The sequence below is a fragment of the Saccoglossus kowalevskii genome, chromosome 21 (assembly GCF_978046115.1).
Source record: "Saccoglossus kowalevskii chromosome 21, keSacKowa6.1, whole genome shotgun sequence".
In the NCBI taxonomy this organism is placed as follows: Eukaryota; Metazoa; Hemichordata; class Enteropneusta; family Harrimaniidae; genus Saccoglossus; species Saccoglossus kowalevskii.
Genome location: NC_140661.1, coordinates 24021659 through 24038211, shown reverse-complemented (window position 1 = coordinate 24038211; position 16553 = coordinate 24021659). Strand labels below are relative to the sequence as shown.

Here is a 16553-nt window from a genome sequence, read left to right as displayed (position 1 = left end):
GAAAAAAACTCACAAAGCGACTTGCGTAAAATTCCCCCGGGTGCATCAATGATCGATATTATATGACCTAGGCATAACGACGAACATCACCGTGCCATGAACCTTGTATCTGGTCGGAGTTTTCCGTTATACTTTATCACTACTGTAACATATAAGATACGACCATCCGTAAAATTGGTCATACTTCAAACTAATAATATCTAATTATTTAGCTGCGAATTGGTAATGACCGTAATTTACTAGTTTTGAAAGGGTCTTCAGAGGCAATTATTTCACTAAATAATAAGTATGCTAGCATGCACCAGTTCAGTACAGTTGGAGGAACGAATATCGGCTGAGGATAACCACTCAAACAATTACCATGTCACTGGCCTTAATGTTATCGAGGTAATGAGCGAATATATCAATGATACTAATATCGCTACTCCTAATATACGAACGCTCCTCTGACGACACAAACAATTATTTTGTATTACTGTATTTTTGTATTTTTTTTTCAAACAAAACAATCATTCGGAGATATCTGCCAATGCTACGCATGCAGTAAAATAAAAAAAATGGTGAAAACTGCGAGAACCTACAAATGTAATATTTAAAATTGTAGTGGCCAGTCGTAGTCCTTACTAATGACAGACATTTAGGGGGAAGGCCCTTCTTTGGTAGATTTTGTATTAAAAGAACAAGCGTAAAAGCTTGAATTATACATGGGCGCCACATGGTTAACATGGGAATATTTGTAAAATGTTTTTCCTTTCGGTTAGGTTCCATTGTTGAGTGTATGACTTCCCCTTACGGGTGTCTATTGCTGGTATCAAACACTAGGAATGTTCCCCTAAAAATAAAATTGTATGGTATTCGATAAAGATAATCCGCTTGCCTATTTTACCACAACCCCAGTCGTCCGAGATGTACTGACTAGTGAGGTGACAGAGAACCGTGTCACATATTTCCACCTTATTTTAACCTCTGAACCGCACACAATTATTGAAGCTATTAAGTGCACGTGTCTCACTCCGTTCGAGAAAATTTATAGAAAGTTTGTTTGTAGAAAATTCCAAATAACTTGATTGGCACGTTGTTGAATATCGAGACTTCCGGCAGGTGAACACTTGCCCGAAACATTGATGACGCATAGCTCGGTCGAGCAGCTAACCAACAACGGGGATAATCATGGCGGTATACGGTATCTATTGAAATAATGAACCTGGAATTCTTCACTTAGCTTTTACGATCGTTATCGGCACTCAAGGCCATCCAAGCACCGCAAACATATTGCCGCAGCCTTTTTTTCTAACCTGTATATAATTGCTACATAGTTTATTTCAAACACAGAATTAACCTGTCGGGTGAAAATAAATGGCAAAAGTTTTATCTCAAGCAATCAGTTTACGTCATAAACCACGTGTAATTGCAACGAAACATAGCAATATCCTGAAGCCATGATTAAAAAAATCAACTGTAACTGAGTTCAAGTAGAGTGTAACTTAGGTCATACAACCTAGACATACTTAAACATTGAAAAACAATAAATATTTTGCCAGAATCAAATACAGATTATAAATCGGTCTATACAATCTGCGTTCATTTATGCAAATGAGCAAAGACGATATTACGTGTATTGAATTCTATATACGATTCATTGAACTGACGTAGAATTTTTTCGCCAAAGGCTTAGAACGCTTTAAAATTACTACACACGGCACGTTTAATAATTCAAATATTGTAGGGTCACTCATGACCTAGTCGGTACGAGCAAGGATTATAGAGCGTAATAAGAACAACAGAAAATTCATCATCGAAATGTCAGCTACATAATGTCACAGTGCACCGGTATATTTTCTTGAATTCCATATTTCCACACATGTGAACAGCCACAGGTTAGCGTTTCACAAATTTTAATGTGAAATTTCGAAAAATAATCGTAGTTAAACGAAAGATCACACTTGCTGCAATGTTAACACGTGTACGACCGGGCGACATCTGTGAAGATCATTATCTTTCCTACCCAAACAATTACAACGCAAGATTTGTAAATGCTCTCTATTATCGCAATGTCTACACACTCTTGTATTTCAATTCGAATACCCAAATCAGACTTGACGTTCGAATGGAACGTGGATGTATATCGTTATTGTGTATCTATGTTCGCGTAAATGACGCAATGGTTCCACGTAAAGTAAAATACATTATTTTAAAGCTGAAATGATTTGATTTGCAAACCAAATAGGGACAAACAAACACGGTAATACACTAGTCGTCGATTTGGTTGAAAAGTAATTTAAATTAACGCTTACGCTTGAGTTGCTCGAACATCCTATGTTATGTTCTTGCATTAGTAAAGAAGTTCCTTTGTTTGTTAATTAACCATTTCGGAGGACGTATAGAATTACTTCGCAAACATCATGATTGTCAAAATGTCTTTCAAAGGAAATACAAATTACAGCAAGCCGTTGCAAATATGTTATGGCGAATCAGCTTCGATGACATAATATTGCACGGGAAAATGGGCGCTACACAAGCCACGATGAAGGTAAGTAATCAAATTTTAATTTTTGTATTTAATATTCAATAACGGGTAATATATGTGAGATTTGAAATAATTTCAATTTATATCAATTTTCTAATGGTAGCATCATGTTATTAAGGGAAAGAGATCACCTTCGCAACAGGAAGCAAAGAGTAGCAAAGTTTTTCCTGATTGGGAAAGATTATATGGCAATTGCAGATTGACGACAATTGACTTGTCCAATTTGTTAACTTTGATTTGCTGATTTTCGTCCAATTTCGAGCCAATTATTTGCATTTACCCCAGTCTATTGCATGTTTAAGGTTATCGTCAATTATCATGACGCAGTTTTCGAAATGATAAAATTGTGACTGACATCAGACAAATACATTTCAAGCTGACTGACATACTTCATGACATCAATTTATGAGCAAAGTGATTGTCAATCATTTTAAAACCTTGAAAATGTATTAAGGCAATTTTAAACCAACTTTGATCAATAATTGACCTTCATATTCGGTTTATTTAACGTCAATATTTGTCAATGTGCGTTTAATACGAAATTTGTTTTTTTTGCAGACATCAACTTTGTCATTAAAGTCTAATGCAGATGTTGACCAAGTATTCACAAAAACATGCACATATAAGGTATGTAATAGATTTACCACATTATTTCAAATGTTCTTTTCTTTGTGTACAACGTTTGATATGCGCATCTGTGCATTTCAAGGCCTTTATGCGTTTATATCTAAAGTTAGGGGGCTTAGCTATGTTACACTTCGAATTTTCCGCGCCTATTGAGATCTCGCGTGAATCAGTTTAGAAGATCTGAAATCACGAGACAAAAGTTATATCTGCTAAATGGTTTGTTGCTTTCGTAGTGAACCCCGTCTTTTACGATCATTTCAGATATTTATTTGTACATTTATTAATTCTCCACTATGAACTATGTTCAAGAATAAAATAAATGAGAGTTGACTTCGTTGTAATCATAATACATTTACAAAAAACAATGAAAATTGTAAAGTTAGCTACATTATCCCAAATAACATATTCGATGTTAGATGAAACATAACACAGATACATGGAAAATATGATTGTAGTCCAAATTTGTTTGTAAAATGAAACGGAACCGAACCCGTTTCTTACCGGCAGTGTATCCGTACATTCAATCTTGTTTAGTTAATATAACCACGATAACATGTTATTTCCATCTAGTAACATCTAATTGATGCAAAAGTATTAGGCTCGATATATAAGACACATTAATAGTCTTTCAAACCCGGGTTAAACTTTTTAAACGAGTGGATCTGTTGCGTATGAGTAGTTGTGGGGTGTATCGATAACACTACTCAACGACTATCTCCATTCACTTTTAAATGTCAGTAGACAAAATAATCGCAGATAAGATTACCCGCTCAATGTATTGCTTCAAGTAAGACAATCGGTTTATTACGACTGAAATAATATACATGGGCATACCCTGTGACGTATTCATTTGCCGACCTCCCAAGACCCGGGAAAAACTGCCTATTCTAGAGCGGTCTCTCTGAGACGTACTTCATAACACGGTATTTTCCCGTCATTTTAAAATATATGTAACAATGATATTTAGAATTCTTGTAGTTGACGCGGTAAAATGAGTGCAAGTTGCGGGGCAAAAAACATGTCAAATGTTTGACTCCCTCGCTATCAACAAGATTTCGATGACATGTTATGTCTACGGTAAATTGAAATTATTAATTCCCAGCCTCTACCATATACTAGTACCTCGTTGGTGGTGGAATTCTGACAAACAAATTTATTCTTCATCGTTATTCCGTCGCATAAATCTTCCCTCAGTCATCGTAACTTTTATACCCCGAATATTCGTCATCAACAACAACGGATTATAAGCTCTACTTTTAATCTTTTCGAAATTAAAAATTGAAAGAAATCCATTACCAATCAGAAAAAGATGTATATTCCATTTTTTACGATTCGCACATGGACTTCATTGTCACTCGTAAAAGATAACAAAATGAAAATTAGTACTACTAAAAAAAATATAGGTCAATAAACTTTGATGCCAAGCATTGGTCTAGTTGGTAATTGAACGTTTATGTGATTAACAATTTACTTAGTCACGTGGGGTTAGATAAGAAAAAAAATACTCATACATGCGTACAGAATTCATTATAACAATCACCGATGGCGATCACCGCGAGGCGCGCGTTAGGCGTTGGTCACATAAAACGTACGCTTGTTGGCGCGCGCTTGACAACGCGCGATATATTTTAATAATATAGTGAGATCTCCCAAATAGATCTCAAGTTTAAATGCTGCGAGACTAGCTGCATTAACACATTTTAGTAAATAGAATTATCAGTGATAGCTTATTCAGCTATGAGCCTCGGCATCATAGGCAGGATATTTGATACACAATTCTTAGATGACATAAATGGTTTCGTTCTGATCTACATGCTTCATGCAGGTTATAAACTTAAGCTGGTTATATTCCTGCATATTGAAACACAAATCAACGATGTCGAACCACAGGATTCAATATTTGTTCATGTCGATTTTTTTATCGCTGACTCCTCAAAGCATATAATAATTATTTTGTCAAATGCATCGGGTGTTTCGATTGGTCGTTTATTGATTTCGAGCGGGATTGTTAAATTCCGCTCTTATTTGTAATTCGCTTTAAATTTGTTAATTTGCAAAGAGTATTCGAGTAAAATCTCCCCATCACGCCGCACTCGTTAGTTAATTGCCTTGTGTATGACTTTACCAATGTACGTTTTCTTTTACAGGGAAATGTTTACGCCATCAAGTTTCTCCACTCCGGGAAGCGGATTGCTTTAACACCGAATCTGTTATTGGAACTTAAATTGGTAAAAATACATTAACACATTGAATTACGTTGCACGTGCTTAAAATGCAGTATCCGACATTAAAAGCTGCAATTGTCACGCCCAAAATGGTGGCAGTGTAGTTGTCAGAAATAATTTGTATTTATTTGTACAAGTATACAATCGTGCTGTGTTGTTGAATAATGTATGAATGACATAGTATTAGTCCAGCGGCAGACCACATAATCCGAAATTATGATTTACCTAATGCTTTTTGGTGGTGTTTGTATTATACGAACCTACTGACTGGGAATTTGTATGATGCAACCTTGGCGCCCTTAATTGCGAGACATTTGAATACTACAGATGGCGGACGAGATGACCAACACAATATATATATAAAAAAAAACATATCTTGGCTAACAAATATTACAGGATGCCTGTGTTGTAGTTCATAACTACGTTTGATAAGTAAAAATCATATATTATGGAGATTCTCAATCATTAGGTATTCAAAAGGCAAAATCAGCCAACAACTTTGGTGATTCAGATTAATATCAGAGTTGGATATTATGTCGATTCTGTTATAGATGCGTGATTTGAGTCAAGTCAACGTGGTGAGATTCATTGGTGCTTGTTTTGATGAAGTCGAGAGGAGCTGTTTGATTACCGAGTACTGTCAAAAAGGCAGTCTCCAGGTAACTAACACCAACACTTATATCCTCGATACAGACCTTATAGCGAATTATTCTGTCATTCTGTTTATGGAGGTGACGCGATGCACGCTGGGTATATCTTCAGTTTCACACACACGCGCCACACAACCATGTATATGAATTAAAGCGGGGAGTCGTCACCTGCGCATGCGTCAGATGGCCATAGCGTGTCAATGTTTACAAACAAGCGTCTACCGACGAGCCCTTGCGTTTTTAGCGTGTGTTGTTATCATCGATTGGGACTCAATTCCCGCAAGTGCGCAGGTGACGACGACCCCCCCCCCGCTTTAAATAAGATAGTAATTATTATATAATGAGGTTTATTTCAGATTAAAAAAGAATAATACATAGAAGTTAAAAAGATGTACACATCACAAATTCCCTTGTACCACAGTTTCCATAACACACTATCCAACACAAAATAAACAGCTGTGACAAGTAATAACATATTGGTATTTGTTTACCGTAGGACACCCTGGAAAATGACGCAATTAAACTCGATTGGATGTTTCGATACTCATTGATGCTTGACGTGTGCAAGGTAAACTATGACACTATTTAAGAATGCCACATGTTTCTACAAATGTGTCCTTTGCGTCGTGTTCAATGTGTTCAGACCATGCTGAATCGTATGAAACCCCATATGCAATGTTTATTTACTCGAAATGTGAAAGCTCGCTGCGTGACAACCACTGTCCTGTGACTATATATAATGACGATAACGATTTGGTATTGATGAGTTCATTTTTGTTTTGAAACGCGATAAAATTGGCAGAAACATGATTGCTGTTCACATAGCCGGGCTCTATAGAAATTCATATGTACACGTCACATTTACCATTACCGCAGTAACAGCATTGCTTGAACATGATACCATATTGTTCACGTTTGAAGGTTTCATTGCATCGTTTGTGCATTTTAACGATTTCTGTTTTTAAACTCGTACAGGGCCTTGAGTACATCCAGGCCAGTTTTCTTAAGTGGCATGGTAATCTCAAATCATCGAACTGTGTCGTCGACAGTCGGTTTGTACTGAAGTTGACCGACTTCGGCCTACATGAAATTCGAGCTAGTGCACCGACTGTTGTTCAGAATGGCGGCGGTGTCTATGGTGAATACGATGAGAACGAACACGCAAGGCACATGCGTAAGTACTTTGTGCAATCAGATGGATTATGTTGCAATACATGAGATGATTACATTGTTTTAGTTTTATAATGAGAGATTTATATTCAATTCATCATTTGTTTGTAAACTGCATTTACTAGACTTAAGCATAATCCATAATCTGCTTTTGATCCTTATGACGAATGAGGTCACGTGACAGAATGAAACGTCATGATGTTAATAAAAATATTGGTAATATGGCAGTATGCGGTGTGCAGCGGAGAGCTTCAAGGTCAATTCGATGTTTGAATGGGTCTATTTCAGTATAGAAACATAAAATGACCTGTGCGCAGAAAAGTCGGCTGCGACACTTCAGAATAAACACTGAATAATACAGTAAATATATGTATTAACACCGTCTCAATAAATCACTTTTCTTGTATATAAGGGTATGCAATCGATAACATTTTTCAACCGTCCATGGAGAACGTAATTCAATGGTTTTCTACAAAAGTCAATTATCATTCATTATGGGAGGGTCGTCACCAGCGCACGCTGTGACAAAGATGACACGCTATGGCCATCTGACGCATGCGCAGGTGACGACTCCCCCGCTTTTAATGTAGATATTCATTGTTATTGCTGCTTATCAGTATGCAGACTTGTCAATGAGTATTTCTCCGTCAGTACACGCATGTATATGCACACTCCTGAATTACGATGGCCGAGACGGTTTCAGTAGAGACTGCGAATTTTATACGCACACATCTAAGCATGCTGCCCTCGAACTGCACAGATTCCACAGGGTACGGCTGCATTTACTGTATCGATAAACACCACAAAAATGTTTGCAAAATCTGAAAGTGAACACACCATGAAAACCTAACAATGTACCTCACTCTCAATCAGTATTCGTGTAGAATAAAAAATGACAATATACGGTTTCACACAACTGTTGCGTAGGGAACTAGTCATGTGGGAGATAAACAACAAGTCTCAGTTACCATAGTCACGGTTCATTTATAAAAAAAATCCGTTTAATTGACCGTTCGCTGACTCATACATGTCGCATGATAGTTTGTTTTCGGTATATGCTTAAACAGATGACTTTTACGTGCTATCTGTGTTCCCGATTTTCGCCAAAATATGTTCTCGTGAAAATATGCAACAACGTCGGTTTTGCAATCAAATTTCACCTTAGCCGATTATGAGTAATAACACGCACATATATAATTACAATAATTCTTAATTAACAATTATTTTCCATAGTAATATTATCACTAAAATAGGAATCACTGCGTTTATTATTTAAACCAGAAAAATACGAAACTGATGATACTATATTGTATGCATGTGACGTCACTGAGCCCCAAAACTTTCGGTTTGGCAAAATCAGCTCGTGCAGACAGTATGTTTCTTTTTTAGTCGTTCGGTTTTTTTTTTATTTTGTTCGACATGATGGCAACAACTTCGGAACTTTTCCATGGTAACAACTCGTCACGTATACCAAGAATTGTGATAATCGTGAAAACATTATTTTCTTTGCTAGGATTAACTTAATAAAGAAACATCTTTGGATCATATTTCAGATATCCTAATTCAATAAACCCTATTTTCACATTGAGTTTGGTGTGTTTAATTGCAGGAATGCTCTGGAGATCACCTGAGATACTGAGAGGAGAAGCGCCCTCATGTGGCACACAGAAAGCAGATATTTACGCCTTTGGAATTATTATGCAGGAAATAGCGCTGAGAAGTGGACCTTTCTACACAGATGACATCGGACTTTCGCCCAAAGGTAATTACTGTGATTTTCCAATCGTACTAATTATAACATAATCTAACATTGTATATTTAATTATATAAGTAACCAAACGATAAGTGTTCTATCTGCTTTATGTCTTTTTTACAGACGTGATTGAAAAAGTAAGAGCTAATGAGAATCCGCCATTTCGTCCTACTGTCGGTGATGGCGAATGTCCTAAAGATGTCGATATGCTAATGACTCGGTGTTGGGCTGAAGAACCAACGGACCGTCCTGACGTGTCCCAAATAAAAAACATAGTGAGAAAGCTTAACCCTGCCACGTAAGTTGTCTCGTATTTAACACGATCAGTTTCGCGTGTTTGTCAAGACATTTTAGCAATACGCTGATGTTTGTTTGTTGCTGCTTATTTGAACATATAGTTAGCGCTCTACTTTCTGTCCCGTGAGTGGGTCAGCGCTATCCTAGCACGAGTCAATATTATATACACTTTAACCATAATCGCCCATTTATACATTTAGTAAAAAAGGAGACAATATACTGGACAATTTACTAGCCCGTATGGAACAATACGCTAACAATCTAGAAGGTTTGGTGGAAGAGAGAACATCACAGTATTTAGAGGAGAAGAAACGAGCTGAAGATTTGTTGGACCGACTTTTACCGAGGTATTATTCTTTAACTTGTAAGGTAGTTCCACTTAGTCAATAGTGATAAACGGGGTAATGAGTAATAATATTTAAGATCTTTCGTAGCTACAGTGTAACATACCATGAGAATGATATCATTAATATAGCTCAGTATCTCAAACAATCTGCCTTCTTTTTCATTGCATATTACAATGCAGATTATATATGAATTGCATGTAATCAAAACATTGTGCAAATTAAAGCACTAGAAAAACCGTTCTAGTATGACCTTTTTCACATCTCCCTGTCGCACAGTACAGTGACGTTAAAATGTGGCGGTAAAGGCAAACCAACTCAACTCAACTCATGGGGAATTAGAAAACCATCACACATATGCATGTCAGAATTTAGAGTTCTTCATGTGAACAAACTTCAACAAGCCGATCTGTTACTGGCGTGAGCAAGGATATAATAATTACTGTCGTATTATTGCTCAATCTTAAACGTGTCATTATGTATTTCAGGTCAGTATCCAATCAGTTAAAACGTGGTAAGGAAGTAGCCCCTGAATGGTTTGACGGTGTTACTATATACTTCAGTGATATTGTAGGCTTCACTTCGCTGTCTGCCAGTAGTACTCCAATAGAGGTACGAGTCTACCACTCAGTGTATATTATTGCCAGTATGTCTCATTATATGTTACACTTGCCGATAATATTGCTGATACGTTGTGTGTAACATGTATTTTTTGATGAACATCTGTGTGAATATTTCACCATAAATATCATCATTATTCAAGTCTCAATCACCTTATCTACAATTTAATATAACATTCAGGTTCGTATTTGAAAATATATCTTTTTGTAGTAAATATTAGTAAATCGCGTTAAGTTCATGTTATCAATATAACATTACACCAGTTGTGCGTGTTTCCATTGGGCGTGATTAAGCCTGATAGCAAAAATGTTGTCGTTGGCCAAGATATAACCGCCATATACAGTAGATGATGGTCGTATTAACTCTAGAAATGTAAGCGTTTTGAGTGCACAGGAAGAGGAAAACTCAACTATGTTATTCCCTACTCAAGAACTTTCAATTTTTTCCGTCTTTCTGTTTAGTGCAATATCACTAATTTAGAATTGTAATGTTTTTTTAACTCGTGGGGTGTGATGAATCAAGGTCCAAGTAATTTATTCTTACGTGGAGGTCACTCGTATGTCAAACAAATTTACAGTTACTACTCACTGTGATTTGACGTGAATGCATATTCTGCACGTCGATGGTAGTTCCCAACAGAGTAATGTATTCCATGTATTGATCAGATATATTTAAGATGATTGATTTTGACATAAAAGCTGTTGATTGCAAATGAATAAGTGCGTTATAGGCGAATATGTGGGTTTCGGGTCAATAAGTTTTATGTTGTCTGTAGTGGACGTTGACTGTTTTTGCTCAAAATGTATGCTAACATGAACCTGTTTACATTTGGTATTCTGCTTTGTTGATGTGTGACTAGAGCCTTATTCAATAATACAGCCTTTCACGTGTCGTGACGTAATCGTCTGGCATAATGTTTCCTGTCCGTGATTTCTTTTCAGGTTGTTGACCTTTTGAATGACCTCTACACCTGTTTTGATGCAATCATAGACAACTATGACGTATATAAGGTCAGAGTTCATTTTTAAGTGTTTTCGCATTTTCTTCGCATCACGGTTATTCAATGCACAATCCATGTGAGTGAATCCCACACGATGTCGTACTAGTATGTATATTCATTTTTAAAGGTGGAAACGATTGGCGACGCCTACATGGTTGTATCGGGTCTTCCTGTCCGTAATGGTAATAAACATGCATGTGAAATAGCAAAGATGTCACTATCGCTGCTAGATGGTGTTAAGACGTTCAAAATAAGACACAAGCCTGGAGAACAATTAAAACTTCGTATTGGTATCCACACAGGTAAATACACAGTCCGAACGTCGGAGCGAGTAATAAGCAGCCTTATAATGTACGATGTTGTAGACACGGTCAAACAGATTTATGTGATTCAAGTGTGTTTAAAGGGCGCCAGTCGCCGTGCCGCGTCCTGTTCGATATGGGACTCATAGCGACATAAACAACGCGTGTAAAATGGAATTCGAACACGCGCTGCGCGACGACCACCGCGCTTTAACAATACAAGTAGTCATACGATAAAGCGTGTAGACAATATAAATATTAACAACATTACAGTGAAATCAAACAACGTCGTTGATGAATTATTATGTGGTTCAATAGCAAATTCATTGTTACTGTTTATTGTATTCTTCCATGGCATTCTTCCATCCACTTTATGTTAAAGAGATTAACATAAAATCTTTTTGATATCCTCTTCAGGTCCCGTGTGTGCAGGTGTGGTTGGTCTTAAAATGCCACGATATTGTCTATTCGGAGACACGGTGAACACTGCCTCCAGAATGGAATCAAACGGATTACGTGAGTCATAATCCTCCGATCCAATATACGAAATCTGTCCGTGAAATAGTTTTGATTTAATTTATAGCACGTTATTTTGTCTTGTATCAGAGCTTTAAATGTCAGTGAACCCACTCTTACATAACATACTCGAATAATCGATACCATTCTAGAAAAATAATCTGCTGTTATTGATTGAAATTTATTCACGTAATTTTTTTCCTCAGCATTAAAGATTCATTGCAGTGTATCTACAATAAATATATTAAGTTTGGACCCAAGTTTTGAAACGGAATTACGCGGACAAGTTGAGATGAAGGTAATTATATTACGTTAAATTATAACATGTGGAAACGGCGAACATAAATGAATCATTCAACCTCGAGGACGCACCATTCCTAATACTTCAGACGAGAATGAATAATTTATCATATTTTAACAAATAATTCAGAATGACAAATATTATCCACACCCAGTCACGTTGCCTATTTTTTTAACTGTATAACATAGGCAACAATTTGCGATATAGTATAATATAATCACCATATAAACTAAAGCTAAAATTGTTTTTATGCTGACAGAATATCGTTTACATTATACCTAACAGTTGCTTCTGACATGTATAGTGTTGCAATCCTTTATTTCGATTTCCACCAAAAATGGATACCGACGACTGTATTGAACATAAGAGAAATTATGCTTTGTGAATATGCAATACTACTTATTTCACTGCACGGCTGCAACGTATTTGTACGTAACGCGGCATGCTTGAATGGAGAGATATGACATCGTTATTGGGATTTGTTTGTATTACGTCCCTGTAGGCATGTAGTTAATTTCCTAATATCCACCATAGTTGAAACTAGACATGATAAGATGATTCGCTAGTTCACCCCGTATTCTGCATAATGTCAACTCGATTTCCCAACTCAACCCTCGATTCAGCGGTTTCAATTAGTACGTTCCACTCAATCGTCTAAACATTGTGTATTAGGTGCGAATGGCGTCCCATCGGACGAAGGCCATAATAACTGTCGGCACAGTTTACTGTCGCTCTCATTAGTGCTTGTTAAATAACCCTCGCCTCGGTATCACAAAGAGTGGAGGAATGTCCGCGTGAGGATTGGCTTCGTTCTCTTAATTTCCTGTTCTTCCTATAATGTAAGTGACGGCTTTGTGCGCAGTCAATATCTACATGAACTGGAAATAACCGTTTCCCGATGATTTTTTTATAGTATTCTTATGTTTTAACTAACATATCCCGTCATGCATTAGATGTAGTATCAGTTTTCACATTTAAGCATACATAGTGGTGACAACATTTCTAAAATTAATTGTTTTAGTATTAGACAACAGACTGTAGACTTTTGTGGTTTATTGTCAATCTGTTTTTTTCGAGAAAAACGGTGAAAAAGTATGCAGAAAATGTCATTTTAGCAGTAGTTTCAATGGATCACAATGAAAGCTCATTTACTCGATAAAAACCCACAAAAATATTTTCAATACGTATGGACACTATAAATCTATCAAAACAGACAAAAATGTAATTTTCACTCATTTTGTACATTTCAAATTTTCTCCTAACCAAGTATTGTGCCCCTGATATTTTTATTCTATTTTCGTCTTTCTTGTAACATAATATATAAGATATGTAAAAATGAAAATAACAATATTTTTACTTTTGTGTAGCCATCTTACTTTAGTCAGTATAATGAGTCAAATTATAATACTAATAAGCAGTCATAGTTAGTTATATAGGTTACCCGTGGACTTTGAATAAATTAATAAAAAGGAAACAGTTAACAATTCGCTACTGTACAGTTTGAAATATTGAATACTATATAACATACTTAAAAGTGAAAAATAGGCACAGTACACAGTAATTGCTTTAAATGGCTACAATGTGAGCCCTTTAACTTATGTTTACATGCAGCATTCGGCCATTTGTCAGGATGTGTGGGCCCGCTGTGTTTTCCTGTCGACGAAGTAGTTATGTTTGGTGTCTCGGACAATAGAAAGTCGCGATCGCAGACACCAAGATCTTTATCTCAGTGACAGCAGACTCGAAAAGTAAACTGATGTTCGCCCCGAAATTTTGTGTTTCACTCACCTGTTCCTACCCGTCACGCGTGTGTGATGCAATGCATGACAACTTGAACGAGGTCACGCATGCGCTATGCAGTTTAAATAAGCATGGGGTCATGACGTAAGCCTATCTGTTGAATATTATTTGAGCGTCCCATTATTAATCGAAACCATTTTTCATAAAACATCACAAGCCTGTCCATTGTGGTTATTGAGGGTCTATGCACGCTTCCCATCATACTAAAACGAAACTAGTCACTAGATTTAACAAGTCCGTTTGGTGTCTGTCCCCGGTACTATGCGTCTAGTTCCGATGTGCAAAATGGCGTCTCTGCCTACATCACACTACTATTGCAGGGTTTCGATCATTTTACATTTTCGCAATAATGTTGTCACTAATGTAAATTAATGAGGTTCAATGAGTAGCAAAACCAGAGTTTCAAGACTTGGCGACCATCTTTAATATGTTGAAATCGACTCATGCGAAGTTTTTTCCCAATATGTTCAACTCATAGAAATGATGTAAATTGTCTATAGAAAAAAATATAATGATAATCTGACAACCTAGAACAATCGTGGAATTATTAAACTTCAATTAGGTTCAGTTGCAAACATTATTACAAATTTTAAAATTCTTGCGCTTTGCAACTTAAACTGTTGTATTTATTCGCCTTTGTTTACTTTTCACAGGGCAAAGGTCTTGTGACGACACACTGGTTACTAAGCTACAACGGTCCAGATATATATATGAAGAACAATATGATATTAAATAATTTGAAAAGTGTTCATTCATAGCGGGCACTGTTTCACTCACTGTGTGGAGTGTAGTCCCCGGATGCTATCACACTGCGACATACATTTAGTGGCAGGCAATCTTTACGTCAAGTTTCTTATTGTCACAGTGATGGAGAGTAGGATCAGTTACTCTCCTAGATCCCAACGCGAATAAAGAAGAAACATCTACTATCTACCGGCCGCCATTTTTTTTATCGCGATTCAGCCAATAATGATGTCACAAACCACGTACACAGCTGAGGAATCCAAGATGGTCGACAAGTTTCATGGCACTTTGTGTTACGACCATGAGGATGAGACGAAACTTATTCAAAATACCGAGAAATATTTACATGAGTTGTTATTTAAACTTAACGGAACTGTTGTTGTGGAATTTCTAGAAACTGCAAACGCCAAATATGTGACAGACAAATCAGCATAAACGCACGCTTTTAACCGGCGAACCACATTTGTCACATGTATATTGTATGTATATTTCAACGCTAAAATATTCTAAATTTAGAAGTGTTATGATTCAACCAGTCTATATGATCATTTTCATTCCAATTTCTTATATTATTTTAGTCATGTTAGCAATGTAACTATAGCAACGTGATTACAGTAACGTCAACTAAATTACAAAATTGTGAAAGACTACAGTGTTTACCTCATACTTGAACTTGAATTAACAACCTGTTTAATGCGTACTGACCTCAATGGAGGCATCGTCATCGACGAGTTCGTCAAAAATACACAATTTATGTGTTGCGCACGAACAAGGTGTATCTATCCTTGTACATACTCACTTGCAGAGGCGAGCAAATAAAACTACTGCTGCAGTACGGGAAACTTGAAACATGGTTGTGGTACTTATATGACAAAAAAATGATATAGAAGTATGTCACAGAACGATGATTGAAGCCTGTATCACTTGTATCACAATATCGAAGCAGGAACACACAGGGTACGCGTTAGAAATGATGCACCCCAACTATCCTCAGTCTGTCCAATTTATAGGCATAAATGGCCCAGATTTAGGGACATCACCTGGGTTTCCACATGTGTCAATCAGAATGTGATCTTGCTAGCAGTTGTGTCACGTAGGCAACTCAGTAGATCATAAATATCCTTTGTTATTCAGATAACAGCACATCTGGTAGGTTCCTATTGTCCTTCCAAAGCTGTAAACACCCTGTGTTATGTAAATCACAGCACACCTGGTAGATTCCAACTGTCCTTCCAGAGTTGGATACAAGTATGACTTGTCAATTACCTTTATTACATGTATCACACGGCAATGCACACAGATTCTTCCCATGATTCCATGCACACTTATATTTGCGGGGTTTGAGGTAATATAACAAAAACATATAACAAAGAATTCTGACATTGCCCCCTCATCAAGACTGAACATGGCACATTTTCAGTCCAATAATCATCATCAACTGCCAATAAATTCCACTTCTGACACCAAAATGTCATTTGCTACGAAAGGAACGTGGTGTGTAGGAAACTTCAACTCGCTTGGCAGATAACACTTACACTGTAAAGATACCAGGTTTGACCCGAAATAGTACACAATTAGTTCATTACAGATAGTCCAAGTTTATCCACCGTAACGGGAAGCTGAGTTAACGCCTTGCTGCCCCCTTCTACAAAATCTTACATATTTTCTAATAAAAC

At 36.7% G+C, this 16553-nt stretch overlaps 1 protein-coding gene across 1 annotated transcript in view; it reads left to right on the top strand.

Annotated features, from left to right (window-relative positions):
- LOC100366480 (atrial natriuretic peptide receptor 1-like) overlaps positions 1-15726 on the top strand; it is an 80644-nt gene extending 64918 nt beyond the window's left edge. The window contains exons 7-21 of the mRNA XM_085495091.1: positions 2428-2530; positions 3086-3154; positions 5302-5382; positions 5931-6038; positions 6526-6597; positions 7005-7203; positions 8809-8961; positions 9076-9250; positions 9450-9596; positions 10082-10205; positions 11156-11224; positions 11342-11516; positions 11934-12032; positions 12239-12330; positions 14787-15726. Of these exons, the coding sequence (XP_085351217.1) occupies positions 2428-2530; positions 3086-3154; positions 5302-5382; positions 5931-6038; positions 6526-6597; positions 7005-7203; positions 8809-8961; positions 9076-9250; positions 9450-9596; positions 10082-10205; positions 11156-11224; positions 11342-11516; positions 11934-12032; positions 12239-12330; positions 14787-14891 (1771 nt within the window). The 3' untranslated portion in view covers positions 14892-15726. The remainder of the gene's footprint in view (positions 1-2427; positions 2531-3085; positions 3155-5301; positions 5383-5930; positions 6039-6525; positions 6598-7004; positions 7204-8808; positions 8962-9075; positions 9251-9449; positions 9597-10081; positions 10206-11155; positions 11225-11341; positions 11517-11933; positions 12033-12238; positions 12331-14786) is intronic.
- Positions 15727-16553: the final 827 nt, after the last annotated feature.